This window comes from Pseudochaenichthys georgianus, chromosome 22, assembly GCF_902827115.2.
Source record: "Pseudochaenichthys georgianus chromosome 22, fPseGeo1.2, whole genome shotgun sequence".
In the NCBI taxonomy this organism is placed as follows: Eukaryota; Metazoa; Chordata; class Actinopteri; order Perciformes; family Channichthyidae; genus Pseudochaenichthys; species Pseudochaenichthys georgianus.
Window position 1 is genome coordinate 7,305,062 of NC_047524.1, and position 21,902 is coordinate 7,326,963.

Here is a 21,902-nt window from a genome sequence, read left to right on the forward strand (position 1 = left end):
AAATTTCAGTTTCTATAAAGGTCCCACTATTCTTATATTTAAGGGGAAACACCTCCTTAAAGATAAGATAAGATAAGATGGACCTTTTTTGACTCCTGTAGGGAGATTCAGGTTTTACAGCAACAACAGAATAAGAGAGAAACACAGATAGTACACATGGGATGATAAGAACTAAAATAAATGAGAATGAACATGTAGTAACATGTTGTGTCTTCAATTAAAAATAATATAATTAGATTACATTTAGATTAGATACTTAATTATTATTATTGTTGAACCTTCAGCTCACCTGGTTTACCAAGAAGTTTAAATCTAACTTTTTACAGATGCTTTCTGACCTGATCTTTTCTTTCATCTCATTCTGTTATTAATATGAACACACAGGCCTGTAAAGTCACCTGGGAATCTGTTTGGTGGGGAAATCACGTAATAAATAGACTCACACACAAACTTCACACCATTTTGATGTTCACTAATCAACACAAATTAATAACAGGGTTTTTATTTTGTTATCTTGAAGAAAGCGACAGTGTGATTTGATGGGATACTGAGGCACATCAAAATCATGATCTATAATTCACCCTTTGTTGTTTAAAGAAGAAAATGACCTTTTTTTTTACATTAAGTAAACATTTCCTTTATCCAAGACATCTTTGAGTCATATTTCTGTCTACAGCTTTGATTAGTTTGTTCGTTGAGTGTTTTCGTCTAAATAAATATGAGTTAGAATTCAACATCAAGATCTTTTATATCACACTATATGTGGTCTTTTGGTACATGGAAATACTGCTTTGATCTCGATTGTAATGGAATATCTAGAACTGTAGTCCCATAGTGTGATAAGAAAACCTTTTTTAGCTAAATACTTTGACAGATTTTGGGATTTAAATAATTAAAAAAAGAGAGAAGGAAATGTTTTTTTAATTTTCTCAATAAGAGCACACATGGTTTAATCAAACTTTTCCTTTTTTCTCCAGGAACGAAATAATCGTCTGAGTAAAAGTCGTGACCTGAGTGCCAGCCACACGGACCTGGCGCATTGAAGGTCTGTCGTCCCCGAGGAGCCTGTGAGGTCACTTCCTGTCCGGCCCCTCCTCACTGTAAACCCCCCTCCCCCCTTCATTATCCTTCAGCATCACAAGTTCACAACATGTGCTCACTGTACAGGCTGCTTTGCACTCTCTGAAGGACAGGTGTGTGGGGTTTTACACATCGAGGAAGAAGATGTGTGTGTGTGTGTGTGTGTGTGTGTGTGTGTGTGTGTGTGTGTGTGTGTGTGTGTGTCTTATATGTGTATGTGTGTTAGTGTGAGTGATTGTCCTTTTTCAATATGTAATGCTTTTGCTTACATGAAGGCAGATCCAGAGTGGAGCTTTAGTGTTAAACATTTCTCTGACAGCCCATTGCTAAATGAGTTAAGTCAAAGTGGGTGAACTAGCTTTGCGACCTCTGAAGCCTAAATCCTAAACAAACCATGCTATAAAGGGTCAAATTCACTTGATATTTTGTTGAATTTTCATTATGTTGTTATCTCAAGATGGTTACACGTGTGTCTTCCACATGCTGTTGTTTTTGTGCTTTTTTAATTTCCCCCTACAAGAGTGGATATGCCGAAAACTCAGAAAGAACTTGAAATATTGAAAAAATAACTCTACCATCCTGTAGTTCACTGGAGTTCATTAATTGACGAGGTTTCAGTCTGTAAACCTCCATCAAGTTGAATGAATTTTGTTAAGCACAGCTTTAGAGTTTATCACAGTTTTCAGAAAGTGATATCACTAATGAGCTCATGAGGGAATCAGTAAGTACATAACTTAAGGAAACTTTGTTATTAACTTAAATACTATACATATTAAATACTTTATATAACTTCACCCACTGAGATTTAACTCAAGCAATGAGATACAGAACAATGTTTTTAATTGGTAAAGCTGCAGCCACTGCAGAGAAAGTCCAGCAATGACGTCTCTCTGTAGGCTGAACCGGACGTTAGTTTAGCGCTGCGTTAGCTTAGCGCTAAACTACAATCTGCAGATTTCTAAATGAAGTTCTGAACTGGGTTAATTAAAGAGGCCCTATTGAGCCTTTTGAGGTTTTCCTTTTCCTGTAGTGTGTTATATACTGTGTAGGTTGTTGTGCATGTCAATGGTCTGCAAAGGCTAAAATCTCATGTGTTCTCTTAAATATGTTTCTCTCCCTCAACACAAGTGTTGGAGTCCTGTGGAGGAAAAACTCAACTCTTTAGAAAAGTGACTCTCCTAAAATGTTCCGTCCTGCGCTGATAGAAGATTTTGCTTTTGCTGTATGAAGGTCTACGTTTACATTTGGGTTTATTTTTGTAAGATGTTTTATGTTATTCTGTCCTCGCGCTGCTCTGAAGAGTTTATCTTTCTATCTTCCTGTATAAAAAACGCTCTCAGGATCTCTCACTGTGGAAGCCTCTCCACTTTTACACTTTAACGGGGAAAAAGTTACAGCATTTATTTTTACTTCCTGGTATATTCGTATTAAACACTTTAAAACGAGTGGGAAAAAAACAACCAAAAAGTAGAAATTGTGTAATTTAGTTAAAATAGAGATTTAAGATGCAAATTAAAAACATGTATATTTGCTTAATTACCAAAATAAGAGGGAGTATTTCTCCTGTAAATAGTTATAAATATAGATATGGTTTAATGATAAATATCATTGTATGTTAGGGATTCACTTTTGAAATGCAAAGTCTTATTTAAAACTACAAGTAATTTAATAATCTAATAATATACATGACAACAAATAACAAAGTTGATTCTGCATCACATAAATGAAGTTGTAAACTGTGCAGAACTGCAGAAGTTATTTGATATATTTTCCTATAAGACAATGAAACGCTGAAAACCCTAACACCAGAAAAGCTGTTGGAATAATTAAAGAAAATATATAATCTGCCAGCTTTTGATACTTATTTTTGATATCTGCAAGACACACGTTTCTGTCTTTAACCAAACAATGTGGACCCTGAACAGATTTAGACTTTGTACATCTTTTAAAAAGGACTCATGTTTCCAAAAAAACACCATCAGGCTGAATTGACTCAATTCTTCTTCAAGTTTGGATTTTTGTAAAAAAAAAAAAAAACTGCAATCACTGTTAAGGGATTTTAACTGGGGACATTGGGACACACAATTGATAGAAATCAAACATAATAATTGTACCGACTAAATCAAATCAAATGTTGAACCTGTGCATAGTATGGGGATTTGTTTTATAATATTGGAGATAACATTAACTTTAATTGTTAAATGAAGCTTTGGTTTTATTGTTGGAAAAACTGTCATTTGTCATTTATTTAATTAAATATATTACATTCTTTAATACAAATGTAAAGAATTTAAATGAAGGCTTTCAGTAAAAATATTATATATAAATCTATTTTTTCCTTATTAAAAGAACAAAAATGAAGCCCTGAAATGTAAATAAAAAACTAAGAAATGGATTTGATCAAATGAATAATATTTGTGGTCATTTTTCCTTCTGTGCCTGCAATAATTAAATCTAAGTCGCTGTGATTTTTATAAAATGCTAAAAATCAAATGTTCTGAATTAAGTGTATTTTTATTTTCTTTGTAACGGTGATTTTATCTGTTTGACGTTGCAGAGTCAGGTGTGTTGAAGCTGTTGATCAGTCTTCTTATTGTCAGAGGATCCACAAAGTATACGGCACATAACCTAAACACGTTGGATGGTTTTGAGGAACTGGGCCACATTTTGGGCAAATCTAGACAGGCAACACTTATAGCAACTTGCAACAAAGTGATGACGAATTGTTTATATTTTTCTATAAAACGTTTAGAAGTTGTGGTCAAGATGCAAAGTGAGTTTATATGAAAGCATAGAAAGGCAAAAACATAAAAACGGAATATATGTGATTCATAGTTTCTCCTGAAAACTACAAGAAGAAAACTTTATATTACATAATAGTTTTATTTTATCATTACTAATTGTGTCTTTCAAGTGTCTAATAATGATATGATGAATGACAAACTGAAACTGGACACATGTTAAAATCTGATTGGAAGTGATTTTGAAGTTGTGTTTTACAATTACACATACAAATTACGAAATAAAAAAGAAATGTTCCTTTTAATATTTGTTTGTATGTATATATACTGTAATATATATATATATATATATATAAAATACATGCTAATAATAATGCTCTGTTTGAGTAAAGCTGAGGCTGTTGCTTAGTGTTTTGTCAGAGAGGTTGCTCAAACTGTTGCCCTGTGAAAGAAACTATGAATCAAAACACAAGACTATTTCTGATGACGTGAATGTAAATGTATGGATTTATGGAAGTGCAGCCAACAAAGAAAAGTTTTGTGTTTCTTGTGTCCTTTTTTTGCATTTTTTATTTCTTCTACTTATAGTTTTATTTGTGTTATTTCATCTCCCTGTCTGTGGACCGTGTTGTTGTGTGGAGCGGTGACGTGAACGGTTAAGATAACAGTAAGGTCTCAGGTTTTATATACGTTTTATTAACAAAAAAACAATTGAATGAATAAGGTTCATATCAAGATATTTTGTTATGTGTCTGCAGAAAAATAAACAAACCCTTTTTTCTGCATCTTCCTCATGCATCGCTTCACACAGTGACATCAGGGCTCCTAAATCTGCATTTAACTGGGCACAATGATTAAATAAATACAAGATTTAATGTTAAGTTGTCCTGCAGAAAGTTGTTTTTTGTGGGTAAAAGGAAATTATTTTCCAGTCCTTCATGTTAAATATGAAACAAAAGTGTCCCCTCTGTATATGTTGCATGTACAGAAAAGGTTCCTGGATGAAATTGACAGACGTGTAAGCTTTTATTGTTTTAGACAGAACTGTATTCCTTTTATGGTGTCTAGATTAATAACAACAACATATTCAACTGTGAGTTGTTTTTACTTTCAAATGTCTCTGTAATTGTGGAAAGGTATGTCTGCAAACTGATTCTACTACACACTCTGCATTTGAATAAACAGTCAAATTCCTCAAATGGTGGAGGATTTTTTCGGGATGTATTATATAAAAACGTCTATAATTATAACACTGTAGTTACATACGGTCATTGAACAAAAAAACAAACATATAAGGACTTTAATAAAATAACATTAGCCAAGAAAACTGTTTCAGGTCTACAAAATGATTATAAATAATAATAAATGTATTATATTCAGTTTGCTAATTTAATTGTATTATTTTAAAGTATGTTTTGGGTGGTTTTTTTTGTATTGAATTTATAATTGTTATCATTTATTTTGTCTTGTCTTTTAAATTCCTTTGATCATTTTTATCATTTATTCCTGGTTGAAAAGGGGTGGCGTTGTAAAAACCATAACTCCACTGAACCCAACGCACCACGTGATATCAGCTCTGTGCTGTCATTGGTCAAACCCCCTGTCAGTCATTCACAGAGGGTGTGTACCAGACAGGAGTTTGTGGCAGAAGGAGAAACAGCTGCTAGCAGGAAAAATGTCTGCGCTGCCTGATGGAAAGAAACTGGTCCGGAGCCCCAGCGGTCTGCGCATGGTGCCCGAAAACGGAGCCTTTCACAGCCCCTTCTCCCTGAACGAGCCGCAGTGGGTCCCCGATAAAGAGGTGAGGCAAGGCGGGGAGGATTTGTTTGACAGCGATAAGCTATCTGAGCTGCTAGAAGCTAGCTTGACGTTAAACACTGCTCTTCCTGTTGAGATTTTCAAAATAAACGCTCTGTTTGCAAACCTAACCACCGAGAACACAGGGAATACTTATATAAAAACATATAAATGGTTCCTTATTATGTTATGCGTTGTAGCATAGCTTTCTAAACCTCCGAATTGTAGTTAATAATGTTTGTTAATGTTTTTATCCAATTTATTTGTGTATGCCTTTTATTTTGAAGGTAAATCGTCCAATTATCCGGTGTCCTGTATGCTAACTGCGGCTAACTTAGCACGGCTGCTGGACATCGCAGTTGGCCCCGAGACTGGGCTTTAACACGGCAATCCTGGCAGCTAACACCCAGTTAAAATGTCATAAAAGCTTTCACCCCCAGTTATGAAGTTATATCATCACCGGAAATGGTTAAAGTTTGAAATCACATGTGTTTCGATTGTTAGCTAATGGGTGTGTTCCCAATAGTCAAAGTGTAACTCCCGCTAAGCTAGTAGCTTTCTATCAGTGAAAGCTCCTGCAAAAGGTTAAGAGAGACAAACAACAACTGTCTGTTAACCCTGGTACTTTGACCTGATTTACACTGAACCACAGCCAATAAAGTTAATTATCTCTCTGCTGTTGATTGTTGTGCCAAACATGAATCTATTAAGAAGCCAACCTCCTCTCCATCCCCACCCGCATCAGTCACAAGGGTTGCGTTCCGATAATCCAAAAATCAGCTCCTAAATTCTAACCCTATCTCCTATTCCTAGACCTCTGAGTGAAATGTCACGGGGTTAAGGGATAGTGGATAGGAGAATTCAAAAGGATTTAGGAGAAGAGACTGTCACTACCCGATCCGTCCCATAGATATATATAAACACTAGATGGCTCACACGCGCTGCTGGCCAATGGAGACCGACGTTGCCACTTGGCCGCCATCTTGCTACAGGCAGTGCTCTCATTCATAACATTATGGTTTACTATTTAAATAACCATAGCTTGCTCAATTTTCAACCGATTTTCAAACGGTTTGGTTTTTTATAAACATCAAAGATGTAGTTATGATACTGCATACTTATAATCATGGACTTTCATATGAAAATAACATTAATCAGATAAAGCAATAGCTATACACACACACAAGGTATTTATATTAAATATTTGCCGGTGTATATATTTCCATTTATTTTATTATATTGTCAATATTTAAAATAAATTATAAATAAATTATAAAATTAAAATACATTTATATTTTATATATAAAAATCGGTCTCATGTTACCACTCTGTAAACCAAGAGTTGTTAATTGAGCAATGCCTTAGCTTGAAGAACAGGGACACAACTAATGACAATAGCATATGTTGGTATATTATTTAGATATTCACACCTTTATCAGAAGAACCAAACCAACATAAAATGTGCTCACAGACAGGCCAGTTCTGTCTAATTTATCACAATTATTTTTGACATGAGATCTTCATATCATCCTAGTTTTGTATTTAGTTTCTAGATTTGTAAACAAATCCAGAACCTTTGAAATATGTTATTGAAAAAAGACCAAGAATAATATAAACTGTACCATATGTCCTTCTGTAGTCCATTTGTGGTTTGTCTTGACTCACCCCGGCTGATATATCACAAAATCCACTGTTTAAATTGTTCCCTATATTGCCCCTATAAGGTGTCCTTGGGTGTTATGAAAGGCGGCCCCCCAACATAAATGTATTATTATTATTAAGAAGAACAACTTGGTGTGGTGTGGAGGGGATGTAGGAAGCAGGAGCAGGTGGGGAGAGATGGGGCTTCAAGGTTCAAGGTTATTTGTTTTAAATGTGTCTTGCACACAATAAAATAAAATACAGTATACCACAAAACCAATAAGACACACAGTGACACATGGCACACTAACAATCAATCATCGTCCAGCCTCAGCTTTGGTATTCTTTCACAACCATGTTATGGGTTTATTAGACTGAGCAAACATAAACATATGTGGTGATCCCACGGGTTCTTGTTTGCAGACAGCGGCGATTGGAGTATCCGTAGGCTGCACAAAAGTCCGGCATAGTCAGGTACTTCTGTAAACACAAAGCCAGCAAATTCCTGTATCATAATGCAAGATGTTTTTAACAAGCCAAACCACGTGGAAGAAATTATGTGTAACTTAAGTTGTGTTGAAAAGAAAGAGCAGTTCTGCCTCTCCCACTGGTGTAAAGTTGCTGGGTGAACTTTGTAATACTAGGTCTCACTGACAGCCTCTTGTTATTAGCCAGCTAATAAATACAACCACATACACAAAGAAAAGCTGCAATTTCAACATGTCCAAGCATCCTGTATCATAGCCATGCTAATAATGTTTATAATAAACCAAACCGTTTGTAAATCAATCAAGATTTCAGCGAGTTAAGAGTATTTTTGTGCAGATCACTCACCTTACAACAGCTACCATAACGCGAATCAGAGTAACTGTTGACTGTAGCAAGATGGCGGCCAGTCAGCTACGCTGGAAAATATCCCATGAGCCATCTAGTGTTTATATATATATATCTATGATCCGTCCCCCTGCCCGATCGGTACTACGCATGTGCGAGATGGTCCGGAAGTCCGGACGGCAACACAAGATGGACACTTGACACAGTGGCTTTTAGCAAAGCTCAAAAAGAAAAACCGAGAGAAATGAGTTATTGTTAATACAACGTGACTTTACTATTATTTAACAACTCTTTTTATTGGGTTCTTTTATTTGGGGTTAAGTACATTGTCAGAATAAGTGAGAAATGGATTTAACTTCTGTTAGACAGCTATCATACTGAATACATATTTACTGTGAATGTGTGCAAACATGTATGGCATATGGCTGTCTAACAGAAGTTAAATTAATTTCTCACTTATTGTGACAATGTACTTAACCCAAAATAAAAGAACCCAATAAAAAGAGTTGTTTAATAATAGTGAAGTCACGTTGTAATAACAATAACTCATCTCTCTCGGTTTTTCTTTTTGAGCTTAGCTAAAAGCCTCTAGAGGCTTCTCAATACTCAAATTTCCCCTCCTCGACTCCCCTCCTCGATACTTAGACCCGCCCACAGGAGATGCGAGCGGAGGACCGAGGAGGGGAACCGAGGAGAGAGGAGGGGAAGCAGCAGACGTTTAAAGAAATGAGAACTCCTCTCCTCTGAGCGGTCATATTAAAGCGACGTCCGTTCATTATTACGTGGCAACAGCTGCATCATCTGTGGAGTGTTTTGTCATATTTTATAATCTCTGCTGGATCAGCTGAACATTGTTCCCCCACATATTTACTTTGAATTCATTGAGAGTGCGGTATAATGAGACAATACCAGGCTACAGATGCGGACACACAGACACAAATATATTTATATAAATATATGCAATTTAAAGTATGAGAGCACTCTCATGATAACGTAACACAATCAGAGACTGGATATATCCCCCCCCCCCCCCCCCCCCTCTCTCTCGTCGCTGAAATGGGGAATTGAAATTACGGGCCAAAAGTTGTATTTGCAAGTATTAAAAGTAAGGACATCAAACCAACTGAGAACCGTCTGTCCGCCGCATCTACGCACTGTACAACACACACCTACACACTGTACCACACACACACCTACAGCTCCTAAAGCATAATCAGGCTACAGCCGTTGTGTATTTTATTATGTGAAGCACTAAATGGTTTTAGAAAAATATCGACTCTTTGTTTGTAGATATCTACTAAACTAAAGCAAATAAAGAGAGTAGGCCTGTTATACTGAGTGATATTTATTTTACACACTGCTCTGCTTTCTGCAGGACCTCACAGCTGTTATCACTGTAAACATCGCGTTGCGATGAGAGCAGGTTCTAAAATAATATCCAGGGGATGCATGCAGAGCTGTCATTGGCTGAGATAAGTCCGGCCTTGCGTCACGCCTCCACCGTTCCCGGAAATGCATCCGCGGAGGAGCCGTGGAGGAACCATCAGTGTATCCTCGGTTATAGCTCCTCCAGAGAGCCTCCTCGACGCTCGATCCTCGGTCCTCGGTGTGCATTTAGAGAAATGAGACGTCCTTCAAAATGGCGCGCTGAAATTCATTTCCGGGTCACTACCGGAGGACCGAGGAGTCGAGGAGGGGAAATTTGAGTATTGAGAAGCCTCTACTGTGTCAACTGTCCATCGTGGGTTGCCGTCCGGAGTTGTCCAATATGGCGGACCATCTCGCACATGCGCAGTACCGATCGGGCAGGGGGACGGATCGGGTAGTGACACAGACTGCAGTACTTTAGAGAATCCGAATGCACTTTCACTATCTGACGTCTTTATGATGCGCCAGCGGACGTCATGAATGTGCGTCTGCTGCTGTGGGGAAACTACAGTTTTCTATACAGCGGACTACAACATGGATGTACAATAAGAAGGAGGGACTGCTGTAAACTCATCTAGAGACTCTGCACCGTGCTCTGATGCTATTGCTTTATGCTTTATGAACGTGGACAACAGAGAAACATATTCTTCATGACCAAAGTTGGAATTGAAATAAAGAAAAGTGAAACTTATGCTCATCACCCTCTCCCTCTGGTCCACATTAATACAAATGATCCCAATACGTATGATTGTTTGAAAATATCTTAAAATAAATACAAATGTATTTATTATAAACGTTAGTCCTTAACATCTATCACTGTGTATATCACCATTCAAACATATTGAGTTGAACAAACCCCACACAGCTCAGTGAAATGTTGACTTTATTTGATCATTTCAGTAAAAACTAACGTTCATATTTCTCTTTTTGATTATAATACTGATGAACGTTCAAAACAAAGCACTTTGGCAACTTACCACATACGTTTTAAAATGCTTAATAAGCACCGTAACTTTCATGATATGATTTCTCCGTCGTCATCGTTTGTTGACTGTTGTGTGATGGCAAATGCTGCGGCTGCAAGGCATTGTGGGGCAGCATTTTCTCCTCTCCTTTCGTCAAGGGAGGTCCAGTGGTTCCTAAGCTAAAGGAGGTTATAAAGGAAGTTTGAAACCTCCTTTCCTTTTATTTAGAGAATTGGAGCGGCACTTAACATGGCTGCCACTGACGTACTTCCGGGTCATTTCACTTGGTTAGGAAGGTTCCTAACCAACCATCAGAGACTGCACTGACCTCACCACCTTCAAAAAACTTACAAAAATTCACCTCTTCAATCTGGCTTTTAATGTGTGATTGTTTTTGTATTATTTGACTTTAACTTTAACTATATATTTATTTGTTGTTCCTTTATTTTATTTTATCATCACTATATCTGTAAAGCGTCTTTGAGCACCTGTAAAAGCGCTAACAAATTAAATCTATTATTATTATTAACTGTGTTTAAATGGATAGATAGATACATCATTGTGTTAGAGCAGCAATGTGTTCAGGTATTGAAATCTTTAAAAAAACAAAACAATAAACAAAAGAGGCAATGCATGGTTATAATAAGAATTGTAATTCTTTATTGACCTTAAAGTATTAATGCAAAATAATAACAAAACTATGTGAGTGACAGTCCTGCATTCTGATTATTTTTTTAAGTCTCAAAGGTGTTTTTAAATCTGTAAATTGAGTTATAATCGCTCAAGGCTTATTCGACGAACTTGTCGAACTAGACCATTAAAACTGGAGAAAGAAGCATGGGTTTATTGCAGTCAATAAGTAAATGAAAAATACAGACTTGAAACATTATTTGATTCATAAGTAAATCGACAGAAGGTTAATCGGCAACTATCTATTGGTTTAGGTAAAGATATTAAATATCTCACAGTAACATTACCAACATGTCTGTAGAATACTTTTTTGTTTTGCTGATGACTAAATGGTAAGACATCTTGAAAAAAAACAGTTGATTCTGCATGGCTCAGCATGTTGTGTAACATCCTGTTTTTTTCCTCTTTCCTGTCTTCCAGTGTGCGAGATGTATGCAGTGTGACACCAAGTTCGACTTCATCAGAAGAAAGGTCTGTTTTGTTTTTGTAAACACAGCCATGTTAACAAATCACAGCTCAATCTGATACACATGCAAGTAGAAAATAAGAATATGAGGCTTGTGAAGCCTGAGGTTTTTATTCCCCCACTTGGCTTCTGTTCATTTATTTTTGGCACACTGAGGGCTCTATGGTGACTGTTTTTCCTGTAACTACTGACATAATAACACTCTATCTGTGCCTCTGCTTTTTCCACATCTCCATTACCATATTTTCCATAAAAAACGTTCTGTTTACAGCAAAATCAGTTCAGTAAGTCTTTTGCTGATACTTTTTAAACCTTTGTAGCAACCTTTATTACTGTCTGCATTTGAACTAAACCATAAAAAAGAAGTCTAAATTACATTTATAGTTCTCTTTCAACAGCTGAAGAGGTTTAACTTCCTGTGTCCTTTGGTAAAAAGTGCTGCACTAAACACTTTCTAGTTTGCTTTCACTATCATCAGATGACCTCAGTTTCTTATAAATGTCAGCGATTCACATTTTCTCAGGAAAGCATCAGTTATTTCGATATTTCTTCACTTTCTGCTGACAGAACTCCTGTGTCTGCGTCAGTCAGACTCCCACAGAAAGGAACATATTTGTTTTTTTGTACTTCATTTGTTGTTATAACTCTTTCATTATATATGTCAATATACTTTATGACAATTAAAAGGTGATTTAATTTGAATCTTCAATTTTTCCTTTTCCATTCCTGTATAAGACAACTTTATAAAGTCCAAAATCTGATCTGATTGAACCTTCAGTTCCCCCCTGAAATAGGTGTTGTGATGCAGATATAAGCATTAATTAATGCATTTATTAGTGAACTGAATAACCAAATTAAAATAAGGATAATTAAGGAACTTATTTCAAGTCGCTCTGGATAATAGCTTCATCCAAATGTAATGTGAAGTCAGCACAGGGAGTTATTGTATACACTATGGCAGACACAATGTAGTTATTTTGTTAAACCTGCTACTTATCAGAACTATAATATGTTGTTTTAACACACTTTGTTATGTGTTTGTGTCAAGTTTAATGTGACCTGCACAGTATGTTAGACATTCTCTTAACATTTAAACCCAATGCCTGTGAGTAAATGCTCCTCGTGTCCCTGCAGCACCACTGCCGGCGGTGCGGCCGGTGTTTCTGTGATAAGTGCTGCAGTAAGAAGGTGGCGCTGCCCCGGATGTGCTTCGTGGATCCGGTGCGGCAGTGCGCTCAGTGCAGCCTCGCCTCGCAGAAAGAGATGGAGTTCTACGACAAGCAGCTCAAAGTGCTTCTGGGAGGTGAGAAGACCAGCCTTAGATTATTAATTGTTATCTGTGTCCTTCAGTCAGGGTTTGAAAGGTGGAAACTTTACAATTTTAATATGGTATGCAGACTCAGAAGAAAACTTCTTTTTTAGGTGGTGATACAAATCAAGAAAACACGTGCTATTTACCGGAATTAAATCAATTAATTAATATGTCTATTAATAAAAATAATTGCAGGAAAATAGTATATTATACTTTCAATACAAAGTTTCATATTTTAAATGCTTCTTTTATCTGAGCAGCTGTAAAAAAACAACAACCTCAAAGCATCCAGTTATAACTGTCATACAAGTCAAAGTAAAACACTAAAACAGCTTCTTTGAATTTAAACCAACATTTTATTTTTAGGTTGCAAGTGACGATCAATTGTCAAAATATTCCCCATCTCATTGATCAATCCACTCAAATGTTCAGCTGTTATTTATGCTGAAAAAATTAGAATGAAAAGTCTGACCTGAACGTCTGTTAGCAGCTTATTATTGTTAAAATGTGGATATAAGTTTCAGTTACTGTTTAAAATGTGCGTATAAATAAAAAAAATCTAAATGTGAAGTTTATGTTTTTGTGTGAACTCGAATAAAAGTAACTTAAAAACAGCATTAGAGAAGAGCTCAGTGATTTAGTGTTTTGTTTTTTCCAACGCTTGCTTTCTCACTTTATGACACATTGACCTGAAACATGTCACATGACACACACTGTTACCGTTTAACCATATACAGGAAGCAGAAATACTACAAAGACCCTCTCTGAAATATGTTGCTGAGTGCCCTCCACTCTCCTGCCGTGCTAATGCACTGTGTTGTTGTTGTTGTGGGTCATTGAGAGGCTATAAATACACAGCAGCAGCTCGTGATAAAAAATCCATCAGCCGCCCGCAGCTGCAGCATGTCAGCCTCATGCCTTATTGATCATGGAGTTATCAATAGATCAGCACAGAGGGACACTTTAGTTATTTATGTGGTGTATTTTGTGCAAAACTGCCGAACAATTCAATGAAAATACAACATAATGAACAGTAAAGAGGTCAGATAAAAGATCTAAATATGGAGGCGTGGGTTGTCCGTAGCTGTTCGGATCAGGGGGTCACGGGTTCAAACCCCACTGCAGTCAGCATGTCGTTGTGTCCCTGAAGACACTTCACCTCAAACTGCTCCTGTGGGGATTGCCCACAGTATTGAGTGTGTAAGTCGCCTTGGATAAAAGCATCTAACTATCTAAGTAATGTAAAATATGTTAGTGGTTTAAAGACAAATATATCAAATTTAAACAGATTTCTTCATTTTACTGCAGTGTTGCAGAAGCTACATGTTCCTGTCTTTGAAGTTTACCACATGTGCACTTGTTCCTCTGACTTCAGGCGGCTCCTTTGTCGCCACTTTGGGAACGTCGGAGAAATCTGAAACCATGATGTGTCGCCTCTCCAACAACCACAGGTCAGCTTTTTAAAATCCTTCTTTTATGTGCGATATTCAAAGAGCCAAAGATAACCACATCTTGCGTAAACGGATATTTCTCTTGAAGTATACAAAACAAGAATCACATGTGGATTTCAAGTTTAAATATATTTATTAACAAACTCCAGGTATTTGTTCATGGACGGCGAGAGTCACTTTGAGGTGGAGCTGTCTCGGATCTCCAGCATGCAGATTCTGACAGACGGGTCGAGTCCAGGAGGTGAGACAAATCGGATACATATAAATGTTCCATGTATGTTTGTTAATATGTTGTACTGCTGTTGGACTTGCTATGAGACAAAGTTAAAAGGTTTCTGCTTTTCCTATACAAATTACTGAAAACCATTGTGTCATGTTTTTTTATTTTTCTTGATTGTTTTTCTTGAACTTAACTGAAAAATCTAATTAACACTTTTTTTTCTCCCAAACTAACCCGAACGTTCTTCTTCTTCTTCTTCTTCTTCTTCTTCTTCTTCTTCTTCTTCTTCTTCTTCTTCTTCTTCTTCTTCTTCTTCTTCTTCTTCTTCTTCTTCTTCTTCTTCTTCTTCTTCTTCTTCTTCTCTTCTTCTTCTTCTTCTTCTTCTTCTTCTTCTTCTTCTTCTTCTTCTTCTTCTTCTTCTTCTTCTTCTTCTTCTTCTTCTTCTTCTTCTTCTTCTTCTTCTTCTTCTTCTTCTTCTTCTTCTTCTTCTTCTTCTTCTTCTTCCTCCTGGCTCAGAGAGCGACATTCACACGTACACCAGCCTGCCGGACACTCAGTATCTCTCTGAAGGTTAGCGTTAGCTTCACTCCGGTGTCATCGTCGTCACTCCATGCTTCCTTTTTGTTTTTTCAGATCTAATTTCTCTTGGCTTTTCATTTATATCTGCATGAAGCTGCATGACATTGAAATAAAAGATACTAGGACTGTACTTTCCTTCTTTTTTATTTGTATTTAAAGCTGTCCTTGAGGTCTGTCTTTCCTGTATCATCACCTCTGAAAAAAGAAACTAAAATTACTTGAACAAAATGCTCAATTTGAAAGGATTTATTGGTTCAAAGAGTAATTTTTTCAATTAAATCAACTTTCTTTTATAAATACGATTTTTTTTTTTTATTGGCGTTGTATTTTGCTTATCAAAGTTTTCATTGCAGCCTTTAAAAAAACGATACTACTATTTTTACGCCTCTCAAATGTACTTGGTGGAAAATAACACGCCAGTTATTCCCAAGGAGTGTGCATTGTTTGCCCAATAGCACGTGTGTCTCAGAGACTCATCATTCTTTGTTTGCTGCTTCATTTGATCTTGAAAGTTGTGTTTCTGTTCATGCATTGATTTTTAATCCTTCATTTCATTTGTACTTGGTTTTGAATCCCCTGACCTCTCTTTGTTTTTGCATCCGTTTGTTTGGCATGCAGTAATCACTATTAAAGGTGGGGTAGGTAAGTTTGAGAAACCTGCTGGAGATACACTGTTTGTTATATTCCATGGAATGCTCTTAACATCCCGATAGCAATGAATATCTGAAGTGCTTTGACAAAAGATCCATAAAATAATGTCATCTGTGGAAGCCGTAATACTGTGAAAAACACGACCAATCATTTGAGCCGGCCCGGCTAAAGTAACTGGATGGCCTACCTGCCTGTCAGCCTTCCATCTGTGCACAAACTTACCTCGTGCCCTCATTGGTCATGTGCGCGTTCGTGTGTGTTGGAGGAGGGGCTCTGTAAGGAAGTGGCATATTTGTTCCGGCTGTGTATTTTCAAATTCTAGCGCACTCGAGCTGGTTTCTCCAAAATGACCTACCCCACCTTTAATAGTTATATGTTATTGAAGTGTTTAAGCTCATATCTTGACTTTTTTTATAATTTGATTGTGTTTTTTCGAAACTAAACTTGTGTGTTTCTTAAATGACACTAAAAGCTGGACAAAAGCTAGACACAGCTTTTTTGTACAGTTGTTAGAAAATGTCAAACCTCTTTCCCAAAGTATGATTGAAGCAAGAAAAAAAAAACAGCCTTAAAAATGGCAAGATAACTTTCTTTAAAATGTCATCCTGTCTGAAGAAATGTCATTGGTGTCTGATAGTTTTGGAAGACAAAAGAATCTCAAGATTTTTCTTTTTTTGGCAAATAGATGTATTTAGTTTATCCATCAATGTGTGTGTGTGTGTGTGTGTGTGTGTGTGTGTGTGTGTGTGTGTGTGTGTGTGTGTGTGTGTGTTTGGTGCAGGATGGACGTCGCGGGCCAGTGGCATGCTGCTCCACTACAAGCCGATGGGCGCCCAGGATGCACAGCAGCTGAAGGTGGAGGCTGCGGACGACAGGAAGGCGGCCGCGCTGTGGCTCGCTGCCATGCACAAGGTAACACACACACGGGACACACACTCACACTGTCGATGCAAAAACTATTTCTTTGTTTAATACAGTCTTATATTCCTGCTGCCTTTGTGATTAGACTCATCAAGTTATCAAAGACGTAATTACTACAAGGGCTGGACAATATTTCTTCCTTTCTTTATATGTTTGATTTTAAATAATATTGTTATACGGCATAAATGGTTTATTTTCGGGGTTCGGAAGACTGCATTACAATAAAGTGATTTCATTTCTTTACTTTACAAATTCATACTCAAAGGCATTACTGTCATATGCACAATAGCTACAGCGTAATAATACAAATCCACATACAAAAACATACTTAAAGGTGGGGTATGTAATTCACTTCAGAAACACTATATTCCATGGAATGCTCTTAACATCCCGATAGCAATGAATACATGAAATGCTTTGACAATAAATACATTAAAACATTTAATCTGTGGAAGCCGTGGTACTGTAAAAAGCACGACCAATCATCTGAGCCGGCCCGGCTAAAGTAACTGGATGGCCTACCTGCCTGTCAGCCTTCCATCTGTGCACAAACTTATCTCGTGCCCTCATTAGTCATGTTCGTGTGTGTTGGAGGAGGGGCTCTGTGAGGAAGTCTGAAGGAAGTGGGAGATTTTTTTCGGTTGTGTATTTTCAAATTCTAACGCACTCGAGCTGGTTTCTCCATTCTTACCAATCCTACCTTTAAGACATAAATAGTGCTGAAATTTTTTTTTTTTATATTGGCTAGTGTTTGTGGTAGCATGGCTCAGCTGTTCCTAATGCAAACACATTGAGACTAAAACAAACGGTAACAACTTTCCTCTGGTGCCCTCTTCAGGTCAAACTGTAAAGAAAGTGAGACTGAGATTGTTTGCCTGTGTTGAGTCAAACTGCAGCTGTGGAGGTTTTTTCTACACTGAACAAAAATATAAACGCAACACTTTTGTTTTTGCTCCCATTTTTCATGAGGTGAACTCAAAGATCTAAAACATTTTCTATATACACAAAATAACCATTTCTCTCAAATATTGTTCAAAAATCTGAAAAAATCTGTCATAGTGAGCACTTCTCCTTTGCCGAGATAATCCATCCCACCTCACAGGTGTGGCATATCAAGATGCTGATTAGACAGCATGATTATTGCACAGGTGTGCCTTAGGCTGGCCACAATAAAAGGCCACTCTGAAACGTGCAGTTTTGCTTTATTGGGGGGGTCTGGGGGGGTCCGAAAACCAGTCAGTATCTGGTGTGAGGGTTAGGGTAATGTTGTGAATCGAGTGGCCTGTGTTCGTCATCCATAACATACGCCTGCCCATACCATAACCCCACCACCACCATGGGCCACTTGATTAACATTAACCCAATATTAACATGTTTTTTATTATGTATCCCTCTCCCTCTCAGGCGGCCAAACTGCTGTATGAAGCTCGGGATCAGTGACCTTCAGACTGACCTTCAGACTGATCCTTCACACCCAAGTGTTTGCCCCCGGCTACCCGGGCTTTGGTATCGTTTGGATTTTTGCTAACGCCAATTCTGATTCTGCCCTTTCCGTCTGATTCCTCATCGGTTCCTGATGCCAGTTCTTATCGTGGTGAATCTGCAAGACATGTTTGTATGAAAAAAGAAAAACACTTTATTACCTCTATATTATAACCAGAACTTTGTATATCATGTTTACCACAAACACAAGGATTGTTAATCTTATTTCTTCGATGCATTCTCAGAGTTGGATTTAATACATACATCGGGGCATACTGTTTGTACTTAAAAAAAGGAACAAACTGATGCAGGAAATACGCTCCCCAGTTTAAGTTGGCAACTGTTTCTTTTGGGTTTCTTTTCTTCCTGTGTTTTGACTTTCTCAGATTTAAGAGTTATTTTGTTTAGCCACCTGATCCTTAAATACTGACAGTTAAGCTTTTACATTATAACACACATGAATACCTTTCATAAAGTCAGAGATGCAGCAAAACTTCCGAGGCACAGTGTTGGTTTCAATAATAACTTTTTATGCTGCAGTTCATTTTACTTTTGGGTTTTAATTCCTGGAAGAAATGAAGATACATTTTATAGATTCTTGAAGGGATCATTTTCTTTATTATTTGCTGACCCTTCTTCCACAGAGGTCAGATAAACAGCAACAAGTAGGGACCGAGTGTCTCAAAGGACCTTTAGCAGCTTGAAGACTTAAACAGATCTTCCAGACAAAGGATTGTCCGCGGCAGGTAAAAGGACAAATCCACCTTTTTAAAACCCTTTAACGAAGATAGAAAAGCACCCACGTGTGATGTGGGTTGCATTTCAGAGCCCAAAGTTTCCCCATTTCCCCCAAAAAAGACCAGATAGAATGAGTTATGAGAGTGAGTTATGGGAAATGCAGGATTGTCTAACTGACGCAGAAACATGAAGAAGCGTATTGAGGAAACTTTAAGGATAACACTTCCTGAAAAGCAAAGAACATCAGAGATTTATCCACAATTTAAAGAGGGCTCTTTGGGGTTTCCCTGTAATGTGATACTGTAGGTTTTGGCATGTAAATGGTTCTGCGAAGGCTAAAACCTCAACGCTTTACACATTGTCCATGATTGGCTAAGGGGCGAGACAACCGAGCCGACCAGCTAACCTGTCAGAGCAGACTGGGCTCTGGTTTCAGACGGAGGGTGAAAAGAGGTGCTGCAGCACAGTGATATGAGAAGAAGAAATAGCTTTTTGAACATTAAAGCATGGGGACACGTCGCAGTCGAGACACTAAATACAATGTGAACCTGAAAATGAGCGTAACATGAACCCTTTAATGAAAATGTTGGATTTTTCCTTTACGAGACCTGCTTCCATTTAAATTGCCGTATAAGTTCAGGTGACATGTTTCTTTTTGTAATGTATATTATTACGTTTCTCTATGCTACATATATTTACAGATTAAAATGTTTAGGCATCGCTGTCTAGGAGAGACTATTCACTGATTCTAGTTTCATGTATTGGAGTTTTGAATGAGCTATTTTGTTAACTATTCCTACTTTAACACGAGGTGTGTACTCGCATCATTTTTTAAATAGTAATCCCCTTTGACCTTGCTCTAAACCAAGTCTGATTTTTATTTTTATTTTTTTTATCGCTGTCAAAGCCACAACCTCGGGATGTGTGATCAACCAAAAGCTTCTTAGTCCTGGTTGAGTTTGTTTGTTTGCTTCCAAGGACCTATTTTAAAAAACAATGTAGTTGAAAGTGGGGAGGATTTAGGCCAGTGCAAAACAAAATGCCCTCATCAACTTTTACTATGTTAATCTTTCTAGAACTTGGCCTAGTTTGTGCCTCTTGTGTGTTATCACCACATTTGACTCAGAGGTTTACACCCCTATTTCTGAACTATGAATACCGAGAAATCTTTGAAGATATTATTCTTCGATTTTTCACGAAATTAAATGATTTGTTCCTGTTTTCTTATCTGCGGCCACTCAGTTTATTCAAATGATTTAATTAACTCTGTAAAGTTTCCATCAGTTGGTTTGGGTTGAAGCCCCAGAATGCAGCAGGTTTATCTCGGTGTTCAAAATGTTAAGAGGACTTTTCATAATGCTGCTGCTTCAACATATTACATATACAAGCGTACAACGAGGGAAACGTGGCCCTGTTGGGAGAATAAAACGGCAACACATGAGAGACACAAACTACGGCTTCCTAAGTTAGATTTCACCTCCTAACAAAACAAAGAAATGCTGAATGGACATTTAAATTGACATTTCCTAACCCTAATTGTCCCCGATGCCAATATGTGATGCTCTTTAGCTTTCAAAAACGATAAACATTGTTGGAGTTATGACAAAATCAAGAAGTGTAACTTTAACGTATATGAAAGATTACCTTAGCTCTTTAAGAGTGTGTTCTTTATTGTAACTGAGTGTTATGACACAAAGCTAAAAACTGGATTTTGAAATAAGTATTTTTTTGTCAAAACACTTCAATTCACAAACACTTTAAATCTGTCTAAACACCCAAATAAACCCTTGTATTATATATATATATACGACTGTACATCAGTTTCTAACACTGTGCTTTATTAATCTGAGATTAAATCATATAAAAATACTTAAAATGTGCTGGTGTCTTCCCCGTTGTTATCTAATCATAAATCAACACGCTAAAAGTTTAGCAACGGAGCACATCATTGGCTTTGTTGGCCTTTCCCCTTCATGTCATTGATACCGAATGAAAACAACATGCTCCACCGCCACGACTTTGTAACATAACGTTTATTTTTATACGCTGCTCACCTAAGAAATTACATCACGAGTTGTTGCTTAGTTTGAGGCTTTTTTTGAGAGCTGAGATTGAGGAACGTTTTGTGTGTTTGTTGTTGTTGTTTGTGTCTTCCATTGTAGAGCTGTTTGTTATGAAGTACATGAGAGGGCTGCACAGCCACACACTAAAATGATCATATATTATTTCCCCTCATTGTTTAGCCTCTTTGATTGAAGACTTAAATAATTTCCTTATTTCATTTCCTCTGCACCCAGCACTAATAAGATGCATGATCCCTTTATGTTAATTATAAACATCTAGATCGCTATGGAAACATGTCGTGCTCATTGGAAACTGATTATCTGGTAATTTTGCATGTTTTTTGACAACAGTTATAAGATGCAAAATCCCTGTCCTTCCAAGTTTGATCAGAAATACACAAACGTGCAATGAATTCCTGGATTTCTGCAGATACTTTTAAAATAAACTATTGTTTTGCCCTTTATTTAAAGCACAGTTGAGATATCTCATGATTGCTGAAATGCAGATATTTAATAGTTTATAAGTAAAATAAAATAGAGTTATCTGATGAAAGTCATATGATCATCTTGTGCTTCTCTCTGTGCAGCCCTCGTTGGTTAAACATGAATGAAGTATATTTGTTTGAATGCACTTCGTGTGACGTCACTACTTCATACTCCTCAGCCAGTGTTTGTTCCTGCACTTTAAAGCCCTCCCTGATTATTGCAGCCCTTTTTTATCCCGGCGCTTCATTTTATTACGCTGAAAACGCTTCTACCTTTTGTTGGATTATTCTGTTGAGAATAAAATCAAGTGTTTATAAATTTCTGGTGTCTGTTGTGTCATTTGGAAAACGGGATTCC

The 21,902-nt window shown here is 37.1% G+C and overlaps 2 protein-coding genes across 6 annotated transcripts in view; both read left to right on the forward strand.

The window, feature by feature from the left end:
* Nucleotides 1-4,702, forward strand: part of klc1a (kinesin light chain 1a) — a 49,461-nt gene extending 44,759 nt beyond the window's left edge. For all 4 annotated transcript variants that reach the window (XM_034111687.2, XM_034111688.2, XM_034111689.2 and 1 more), the window contains one exon: nucleotides 978-4,702. In XM_034111687.2, the coding sequence (XP_033967578.1) occupies nucleotides 978-1,043 (66 nt within the window). In that variant the 3' untranslated portion in view covers nucleotides 1,044-4,702. The remainder of the gene's footprint in view (nucleotides 1-977) is intronic.
* A 736-nt stretch (nucleotides 4,703-5,438) lies between these two features.
* Nucleotides 5,439-21,863, forward strand: zfyve21 (zinc finger, FYVE domain containing 21). Of its 2 annotated transcripts, XM_034111211.2 has the most exons (8): nucleotides 5,439-5,622; nucleotides 11,597-11,647; nucleotides 12,777-12,945; nucleotides 14,330-14,405; nucleotides 14,555-14,646; nucleotides 15,142-15,195; nucleotides 16,637-16,767; nucleotides 18,181-21,863. In XM_034111211.2, exons 1-8 carry the CDS (start codon nucleotides 5,497-5,499, stop codon nucleotides 18,214-18,216), a joined length of 735 nt encoding a protein of 244 aa, XP_033967102.1. In that variant the 5' UTR covers nucleotides 5,439-5,496; the 3' UTR covers nucleotides 18,217-21,863. The 2 variants fall into 2 exon arrangements, with proteins under 2 accessions (XP_033967102.1, XP_033967103.1); XM_034111212.2 differs by lacking the exon at nucleotides 15,142-15,195 and having other exon boundaries at nucleotides 5,478-5,622.
* The last annotated feature ends 39 nt before the right edge of the window (nucleotides 21,864-21,902 follow it).

Coding starts and splice junctions, on each gene's coding strand:
- zfyve21 (XM_034111211.2), top strand. CDS start 5,497: ATGTCTGCGCTGCCTGATGGAAAGAAACTGGTCCGGAGCCCCAGCGGT. Junction 14,647..15,141: donor AGACGGGTCGAGTCCAGGAG/GTGAGACAAATC, acceptor CTCCTGGCTCAG/AGAGCGACATTCACACGTAC. Junction 15,196..16,636: donor CACTCAGTATCTCTCTGAAG/GTTAGCGTTAGC, acceptor TGTTTGGTGCAG/GATGGACGTCGCGGGCCAGT.